Raw genomic sequence first — 10430 nt, forward strand, 5'->3', positions numbered from 1 at the left:
ACAACTTGCCAACAAAACCTTGATTTTTCAAAAGAATTACCTGCTCTAGACACTGGGTCCAACATTGAGTTGACTTGAAAGTGCATAAAAAACCGTTGATTTTTCTAACTTGCATCTCGAGAAAATAGATCTATGATTATTTGTGCATTGCCAAGTCAACTCAGTATTGCACCCGATGTCTAACGTAGGTAGTGTAGCATGACTCTTTTAAAAAATAAAAAGAAAAAAAAGAAACCTTTTGTCCTTAATCTTGGGTTTGATAACAAAATGGCAATTTTTTTGCATTAGGATTTGATTAGTTATTCAATTCTTTTATTTTATTTTTTATAAATCAATAATAAATAAATACATAAAATCTTCCCCTTGGATGATTTTGCCTGAGAAAAAAAAAAAGATAAATATGATGGGTAAGCATGAGGGGAAAATCAAACATTTAAAAAAATAAAAAAGGAAAAAAAATCTAGGGTTGCCAAATGACTCAAATATTTTACCATAGTTAAATTGAAAATGATGAGCATGACTAACTTCTTGAATAAAATCAAGGCTTTGTTGAAGTCTTATTACAAAGATTTTGAATCAGCCCAACAATCTTTTTCTTCCATTTAATTTGTCCACAACTACTTCTTGTTATTGGAAAGTGTGTAAAATATTTTGGTATATAGGATATTTTGGTCAATTTGATGTTCAATCTCTCATAGAAGACTACAGTCAAGGGGTATATTATATATTTGAAAATGCAAGAGGGTATGTAAAATATTTACCCAAAACCATGAGGATATGACTAAATTAGCCTTTCATTAATTTATTATTTGCCTTAACAATAACCTAAGCAAACCCACTATATAAACATCACTACAGACTCCAGTTTCTTCTCAGATGAACCAAACCACTCTTATAGAAGATTGAATCACAGTCTTTCTCTCATATTTGTAAGCATCAAAGCTTCTTCATAAACAAACAAACAAAGTCCTTCAAACCCATTTTAATTTTATTCTCAAACATGGCTACTGGTTACTATTCTTCTTCTTGTTCTCAATCTCCTCCTTTGCCTCTACACTTATGTTTCTTCCTTGTTATATTGTTCTTGTTCATGGGTATCTCATGGTACAGCAACTATGAGTCGATGTTTGAGAGTTTGATAGATCAGATTAAGTTAGCATTGATGGTATCACCTCTGATATTGTTACTAGTGGTGCACTGGTTGTCAAGTGAAGAGAGACAAAGAGTACCATTTCTTATTCCATTGCCAGAGAGAGAAGCACTTCATAGGGCTGGAGGTTCTCCTTGGGGTGTTGGTCTTGTTCTAGTGCTTCTCATGTTCATGATCTCTTATCAATCTTATTTCCATGACCGTTGGTTTCCTCTACTAAGCAGATCTTGATGTTGATGATGATGATGATGATGGACATGAAGAGATGGTGATGACAAGTGGGTACTATGTAATTAATTTATGTCCAAGAGTGGGCTTGTATGATATTTGTATACAAGACTTGCACTTGTTCATTTTTCTTTTTTCTTTTTTGTGTGTGGGGGTGTATTTGGTGTAAGCTGGTTGTTAGGGGAAGCAATAATAAAAAGCTTCCAGATTTTGGTGTTATATATATGTACTTGGTTTTGTAAGTTGTAATCTTCCTTTGGTACCAAATTAATAAATTAGAAAAAAAAAAAAAAAAAATTGTAGTTTAAGTATATGGTTGGGTACCATGGATTAATCAGTTAGAGCAAGATGACTCAAGCAACATCTTGGTCTGTTTGACTTGTTCAAGATCTAAGTTATCTTGGCAGAGATTTTCAAATCTTAATTTTTTTTTTTTTGGGTAAACTTTCCCTAATATGGTATTATATCATATAAACTAATTGATTTTTAAAATTTTAAATATTTGTTATTGATTTAAAATATTTAAAAATCGGATTGGACTGACTGGCCGGACCAAGTTGGATCAAACCCAATAGTTTTTACAGGTTGAGTCAATTTAAAAATAATCAATTGACCCGCCCAATTCAACTAGTTCAATAAAAGGATTAGTTCACATTTTGAGTGCTTTTTACACATCACATAACAATTTGATGAATATTTGAGATGTCCCTTGTGATTTGAAATTGATGGCAAGTTGCTTTACTTAAGGTCTATTCTCATAAATTAATGAAAAATGATCTATCTTAAGTAAGATTTCAATTGTTTGTCTTTTGTGGATTGTCACATTAAAAAAATAATAATACAACAATCTAAAATTCATGCCCCCAACTAAATCAAAACATATAAAATAAAATTTAAAAATATATTATTTTTTGCTTGATTCATGTTTTGAAAATAGATGACCAACTCTTAAATTTCAATTTAAATCCAATGATAGGAAAATTATTCAAAATTCTTAAAATCTTATAATTTATGTCCCTGTGACATTGGAGTAATTAGATGATGAGAAGGAACCCAAAAAAATTTAATTAATATATCATTTTGGGTTCAATTGGGTACGGAGAAATGACGTGTCTGATTTTTAAACATTGATAATGACTGTCTACATTTAAAACTTATAAAATAATTAACTGTTAGAAATTTATTTAAAACTATTTGGACGGTTTGACCCGAAATCCAAGTTCAGGAACCATGTTGCGTACACGGGTTTCAAGTAGAGTAGATCTTCAAAAATTGACTAATGAAAAACACTAACGCGGCAAAACATACGGGTCTGTACGCGGTTGACGTGCCAAGTGTAGAGAATCGTTGATATTTTCCTTGTGTATCCCGAAGAAAAAGATTCCCTTGCCGTGTAAACTGTATATGTTTTGCCACGTGGATTTATCACGGCTCTCTGAAGCATTACTGAAAAAAAATTCTCTAAGGTCCATAACCAACGGTTGAGATGGGAGGAGTACAATTTCAATCCAAACAATTAGACATAAAAAAGATGTTTATTTATTTATTTATTTCAAACCTGATCCAAATCATGATCACTACATGGTTGATGGGTCAGATCTTAATTTTATGGATGGCTTCTGGGAGTACTACATGGTACTGTAGGAAAGAATTACCAGAGAGGGTCTGCTCCCAACATAAAACATTTTAATTCCAAAAACATTAGATGTAGATTTATCATTTTTGGAATTAAAATGAATCTGGGGAATTTTGTTGAGTTCAGTCTCACATCCAACACTCATTGCCTTGTCTCTCTCCTTATAAGTTTTTGGCCTCTCCATTGATTGCCAATTGATTTTGAGTTGAACCCCTAAATTTATAATGGTCTCAGAACAAGTCTTTCTCTCCTCTAAGTCATCCAACTAATATGTTCACATTCTTTTGCCCAATCCATCCCACATGTGCGGGGTATGTTGAGTTTAGTCCCACATTGAACTCTCATTGTCTTCGTCTCTCTTCTTAAAAGCTCCTAAGCCTCTTTACTCATTGTCAATTGGTTTTGAGTAGGACCCCAAATTTATCAAATTTCTCCTTGTATAATAATATGGTTTTAGGATTGGAAAACAATCCAATACTATTATTACCGGATCGGGTTTGGAGCCAGCTTATCGGAATTTATAAAGGTCCAATTGGATAATTATAATAGTGGACCCTCTTTTGTGTCATCAAGTTTCAGCTCGATCGAATGGTTAATATTGTCAAATAGGAGCAGTTAAAAGTATGATCGACCAAACAATGTAGCTCTCATGCTCACCAAGCCTCATCATTTGAATCCATAACTCACTCAGTTGTTGTTCTACACAAAACATTTAGTCATGGGTTTGGGCTTTGAGCCCGGCCCAAATAGAAAAACAAGGAAAAATGATAGAAAGATTGAATTTTAAAAATTAAAGGGCAGTGACATGGCAGGCAAATTAATTATATATTACAGGGACATTTTATGCTATTTTTTCTCTTGTTTTATGGTTTTAATCTCAATTATTGGACTTATCTTGATTTCCAAATGACTCAGATGATTTATCATGGATTGAACTGACATGATCTTGGTGGGCTTTTTTGAAACCGAGGTATCCATGTCTTTATCTAAAGAAATTTATAGAAACTTGATTTTTATTTATTTATTTATAGAAAGTTGATCTATTTAATATAAAAAAATTCTATTAATTTTATCTAAAGAAATTTGTATTATTTAAAAAAATCCTAAACAATGCTGATTTTTGGTGTGATATCAATTAAGATTCAAAGAGGGATGCAGCCCTTTTAGGGCTATGGTGTGTGCTCTTTAGCTTCTTTTTGTAGTCCTGGATCATTTAATAATTCATGAATAAATTTATTACATAATTTTGCATTTCTATTAAGTATTCATTACACTCTTAATAAAGTAATTAAATGTTAATCTCTCTTCTTAAATATGTGTTTATTATTATTGCATTGAAATTTCTTACTAAATTTCTCATTTTATTTCTTTATCCAAATCCAAGGCTTTCTTCCATGCACTCTCTTCCTTTCCTCAGATGATACCATTAAAGTCACTTACAATATCTCTTCTCATTATCAAGTTCTTCAAGTATTTCATCCAATAACTTTCTAAATTACTTTACGGGTTTTAGTGCATCCATGTCTATTGTAGATGCAAAAATTTGCACTATTTCGAGATCTCTAACATTCGTTTCAAATCATTCACGTCTCGTGCTCATAGGTGTGCTTGCAAAACAATCTCTTCGACGCCCAAGTCAGAATCTTGATTAGAGAAATAAAATCGTATTGGGTATTTTAGAGAGCCGAATAAATTATCATTATTTGTGTTTTTGTCTTCCTATTTATGGAGGTGGAACCTTAGGATCTTCCTTGATCCTCTTTCCTCATTTTTCATTTTTTCTATTTTAGTCGTTCATCTAAATTAGGGATTTTCCTCAGTATCCGTTATTATGGTCAAATCCCAGATTCTCAAGGATTTGAATTAATCAACTTCCTCAGTGTGACACGAATCTTTTGGTGGTTTTTTTTTATGTGTGACACGTGTCATGTTGGAAAATATTTTCCACAAACTCCTTACTTTAAGGGATTGGATATTCCTGAATTTGAGTTATAGGTCTTCGGAACTCGGTTAAAGGTAACAACCAACCTTTCTTCATTTATGCTAGTTTGGACACTTGGATAAATTACCCCATGGAATTTCGACTCTAGGGGTTTTAGATCTTAATCCAAGGCCCCGAGACATTGTTTCCTCGAGACTGCCACATGTCACATTTTCCAAAGAATATCCTCCACAATACACCCTCTAGGGGTTTTGGATCTTAATGCAAGGCCCCGAGACATTGTTTCTTCTAGACTGTGAAAGCGCCCTCGATCCGCGGGGTGCGCGGATCCACTTTTGACCCTTGAGGTTTGGGAGTCGCCACCTAGTTGTTAAGGTCTATGAACCAAACTAACTCTAAAAAAGGTAAACTAATCTACGAAAGAGAAAAAGAGTCCGGGGATCACGTTACGGGGTTGAAAGGTGTTAGGTACCAACCCCGCCCGGCTAAAGCCGGTCTCTACTAACTTCCCAAATAAATCACATTGCTAAAAACCTAGATAAAAATAAAAAGAAAATTTTTAAAAAGGTTATACTTTTCCGATAGTAAGGATTTTGTTCCCTCAGATCTGACAAAAATAGCTCCTTGTACCGTACTCCCTTGCTTCGTTCTGTCTCCGAATTTGATTTCGGATCTCCAAGACAAGGTATCTCCTTATTTTTGGATCTGAACTCTTCAAGTTTGTTACGGATTTTGGGATGTTTTTGGAAGGCTTTTAGGCGTTCTTTAGGCTAAAATCAAAGGAGGGATATTAGGTAAGGAATTGGGGCTCCAAAACTAGGGTTTATGGGAGGCTAGGGGGCTTCTAGACCTACTTCTCTTAGGGTTTATGATTTGATACGAAAATAGGGTGTGAGCACCTCTATTTATAGAATTTTTTAAGGGTTGATTTGGATAGAGTTAGTATTTAATTATAGTTCTTTTAGTTAGAGTTGTGTTTTAGTTAGAATTGTTTTAGGTAGAATTGTGTTTTAATTAGAATTGTTTTAGGTAGAACTATTTTTTAGTTAGAACTCTATTAGATTGAGTTATTATTTAATTAGAACTCTATTATGACTTTTGGTCTCATTTGATTGACTTTTAATGTTTTGACTTTAGTCTTAATTGATTGACTTTTAATATCTTGACTTTAGTCTTGCTTAATTGACTTTAATTTTGACTTTAGTCTCACTTGATTGACTTTAATACCTTGACATTAGTCTTTCTTGATTGACTTTTAATTTTGGGAGAACCCCCCTCTAAAATATCTTTAATTCTTTGGACCCCCAAATAGAGGGGTCCTTAAAGAAATATCTCACGAACCCTCAACAATTTTATTTGAAAATCCGATTGATCGATTTCTTCGATTCAAAATTTTAAATTAATTTCATTAATGTTTCACTTTAATTATTTAATATTTTATTTATTAATTTCGATTTTTTTAATTATGAAAATTGTGAAATTACCGTTTTGCCCCCGAAGAGGACTTTTCACGTTTTAAGTCGGTTTTTAATGTTCTAGGATGTTTTAGAATCGATTTTTCGTAAGGAATTCAACGGAAGTATTAGTTTGTGGCATTTATGAAATTTTTTGTGTGAAATGGTCATGAACTTTATGAGGGGCATTTTCGTAATTTTGTTGAATTCTGTTAAAATTGGCGAAATGATTTATTTGGTTCCGATTTGTTATTTTATGTGTTCGAGAGAGTTTTCCTAAGTGTAACGTAGGCTCTAGGGTTGTTTTGAGGTTATGGGTATTTTGATAATTTGGTCAATTTTTAGTGATTTTTATCGTGAAACTTCTTTTTGGTCTGCAAGATGATGATTTCTATGTTTCTGGGGTCGTATTTTCCTAGCGTAGTGTGGTTTCTAAGGTTTTGTCAATTCAAGATACCTCATCCGAATTTCTGAAACATATCGGGTAACAAAATAAAGCAATGGAATACACATCCATCATTGGGAATCATTGCGATCGGGTTGACGAGTTGATTAATCAGGCGGATGCAAAAATGGGGTGTCTACAGACTGCCACGTGTCACATTTTCTAAAGAATATCCTCCATAATACGTACTCTCGGGGTTTTGGATCTTGATCTGAGTCCCCGAGACAACTTAATTAATGTTAAACACGTGGAAACTTCTTGTTGGAAAGTTGGTTGGTAGCCTCTCACTTATGGCATTAAATTTGAAGTCCGGCCATTCGAATTTCCAAGGTGGAGCTTTGAATAATTTTTTTCGTAAAACGTGCTAACGACTGCTTTGTATTGCGGCTCATTTATGCGCCGTACACACATGTTGTCTCGCCGATGGTTAATGGTCCACACTTGTTCATACTATTTTCATCGTTTCCTGTGCCCATTAATACGTCACCTCGCTAATTATTACCTCGATTTTCGAGTGTATCATAGCCCTTCATTTGTTGCATATCTCGAGGTTTTTGAGGTCTATAAATACCTCATTTCCTCTCATTCTTTCTTTTTTTACTTTTTACTCTCTTTTCTTCTTCTCTAGTTCTTGGTTTCCAATTTCGTTTTCGTTTACACGCTCTCTTTAGTTCGGCGCCAGCAAGTCTTCCTCATCAAAGTACCAATTACCAAGACCCTCTTTTGATGACATGGGCACATCTTTCCCGGATGAACCTCTCAAGGTCTCCCTCAAGATACCATGGTGGTATACTGGGAGCAATTTAAGGTTGGCCTCCAAGTTCCTCTAATCAGCTTAACTCAGGAAGTTTTAAATTTTTATCAGAGGACTCTCCATCAAATGAGTAGTAATTTTTACCGTCTTATTTATGCCATCAAGCAAATGAATGCTCGGTTGGAAAAAGGTCTTCAACTCGGGCTTCTTGATATAAGGCCCAATTCTCTCTGAGGAGGTATCCTAAGAAACAATGGTACTTCTATTTAATTAAGAGGAGGGGGAAATTGTCCTTGTTCGAGCTTCTTGACTCAGACAAGGATTGATTTTTGTTCCTGATCAAATTGGCCAGTCGATAAGAGAATGCACCTGGGACGAATTTCCCCCGCTCGCATTCAACTCATTCAACAGAGTCGGTAAGTTTCCCTTCTTTTACCCTTTTATAATTTTTCTTTCCTTATTCCGAGATTTAACTCCCATCTTCTCATGACTGGAGATTTGGGCAAAGATAAAAGAGTCTCGAACTCGGTGATCATAACCCACATCTTTTTTGTTATGGAGTTATATCACCAAGCTACAGACTTTCTTGTCCTCGTCGGCTCCCGTATGGAAGGCGAACAAATTAGGCATCCAAGTACTGAGCCTAGGCCTCTTAACAACCTTGAAGACATGTCGCTTCGATTGAATCGACTTGTGTCCACAGTCGAGTTCGATGCCTTTGATGATGAGGTACTGGAAGTACAACCTTCTCCTCTTCACGAGGTGGATGAAGAGGAAGAAGAGCGACCCCCTTTTAAAGAGGCTGATGAGGGGCACCGACCCCCGTCCTTCCCCAACTGGCTGTTCTAAGGCCCTTTCAGATCCGGTCCCTCATGTTCCCTGTCCCTACTCCAATCCAAGCCTTGACTTCAATTTCTGGGTTGGGGCTTAGGAGAAGCAACCCTCCAACATTCCCTGGGTTGTTTCCCCATTTGTGGCCGGCCAACCGGTCATGGATACACCGCGCTCTCCAACGCACGAATTGCACGGGCAGTGTTTGAGTCATCTTGTCTTTCCAAAGACAAGGCACTTACCAACAAGCATTTCGTACAGGACCTCGTTTGGTTCTTCTGTGACATTTTCGAGCAATGGCGACGGTGAGCTTTTTTAATTCTCTTAATTTTTCTATTTTTAATATCTCTTTATCGAGGTCTAACCCTTATTTTTTTCAGGTTCAACACGACGTACTAAAACTCGAACAATCTAGAGATGCGGCCATTTTCGATCGTGACAATGCTGAGGCAACATCTAAAAGGTTGCTTAGCGAGAGGGATGTCATCGCATCCAATACTCTAAAGCTCTAGGTCGACCTAGTTACCATGAAGTCTGAACTCCATTGCTCGGAGCAGGTGAGGAAGGATCTCGCTATAGTTGAAGGGGAGCTTGTCCTAGTCAAAGGACAGTTGGAGGTCAAGGAAGCAGAAAAAGAGAAGGTGTTCCAAGACTAGCTCACTCTCCTCTAGGCCCAACTCGATGACTTTGAGTCGGCTTGGGAGAGGGCTTACAACAAAGTCAATGCCAAATTGAAGAAAGTCGAGCTGGCTCTAAAAGGGAAGGTTATTGCAACACCCATCGATCCAACCAAGGTCTCCAAGGATAACGAAGATGCTCTCAATGCTATTGATTCTACTCGACCGATTCTAATAGGTTTTATCTTAATGAAAACTGACTTTTTTTCTTCTCTCTTTAATCTTTTAAGGCAATTTCCTCAGATTCTAGAATAGATTAAATAGGACTTTCCATTCCCAAATACCTTAGTTATCTCTTCGTTTGGTCAACTTTTGATTTACTTGATGAACTATAACTTGCACCATCTAACAGTCATGCTTGGCTCCCCCAACAGATCAAGGCTTGCCAACCCCATACGGTGGGGCTCGGCTCCATAACGGGCTAAGGTTTTCGTTAAACCAACTCCCCTACGATTAGGTTCGGCTCCCATAACGGGCCAAGGCTTTTGCTAAACCAACCCCACACGGTCGGGCTCGATTCCCTTTTCGCTAAACCAACCCCACATGTCGGGTTTCCCATAAGTGGGGCTTTCGCTAAACCAACCCCATACGGTCGGGCTCGACTCCCATAATAGGCTAAGGCTTTCGCTTAACCAACTCTAAGTAATATCAACATATTTAATGAGAATTAACAAAAAAATATTTATTGATAATACTTTTAAAGGTTAAAGGCATTTCACGGTGTCGTGATTACATCTCCCATTCTAATTTTTAAGTAATAGACTTTGGCTTATCCTACTCAATGTACGATATATGGTCATTTTCAGTTTTCTTCGAGCTTCCCACTGTTTAGCTTTCGAGTATTGGAAAACACCTTTCATAACACCATATCGTCGATCTTGAACGCCTTCTTTTGCACTTTCTAGTCATATAATCTCTTTAACTACTGTTGGTACGTGCCAAGCCTTTCCATCGCTCGTTTTCGAGTTTCATCTAACCCATCGAGGTTTCGTGCTATCAACTTTTCATTTGTGTTTGTCTCAACAATACGTGTTCTTGTTGTAGTGACTTACACCTCAGTAGGGATGACTGCATATGTTCTGTATTCTAACGCAAATGACATTAACCGTGTGACTTGTCTAGGCGTTGTTCGATATGCGCACAATATGTTGTGCAATTCTTCCACCCATCTTCCCTTATGATCAGTTATTCTTTTCTTCAAGTTATCTATTATTGTTTTGTTGGAGGCTTTCTGCCTATCTATTGCCTTGTGGATATCTCGGCATCAACTGGAATGAGTGTATTCCGTATGTTTTACAATATGAGAGGACTTG

General features: G+C 36.2%; 1 protein-coding gene across 1 annotated transcript; it reads left to right on the forward strand.

Moving 5' to 3' along the window:
* The first annotated feature begins 858 nt into the window (after nt 1–858).
* Nucleotides 859–1689, forward strand: LOC147396820 (uncharacterized). The gene has a single exon (XM_086452676.1). The coding sequence runs from the start codon at nt 1001–1003 to the stop codon at nt 1379–1381; it is 381 nt and encodes a 126-aa protein (XP_086308802.1). The 5' UTR covers nt 859–1000; the 3' UTR covers nt 1382–1689.
* The last annotated feature ends 8741 nt before the right edge of the window (nt 1690–10430 follow it).

Source organism: Akebia trifoliata, chromosome 8, assembly GCF_017979445.1.
Source record: "Akebia trifoliata isolate Shusen 1 chromosome 8, ASM1797944v1, whole genome shotgun sequence".
NCBI classification, from domain to species: Eukaryota; Viridiplantae; Streptophyta; class Magnoliopsida; order Ranunculales; family Lardizabalaceae; genus Akebia; species Akebia trifoliata.

What these genes read in the sequence shown, in the direction of transcription:
- LOC147396820 (XM_086452676.1), top strand. Translation starts at nt 1,001, where the DNA reads ATGGCTACTGGTTACTATTCTTCTTCTTGTTCTCAATCTCCTCCTTTG.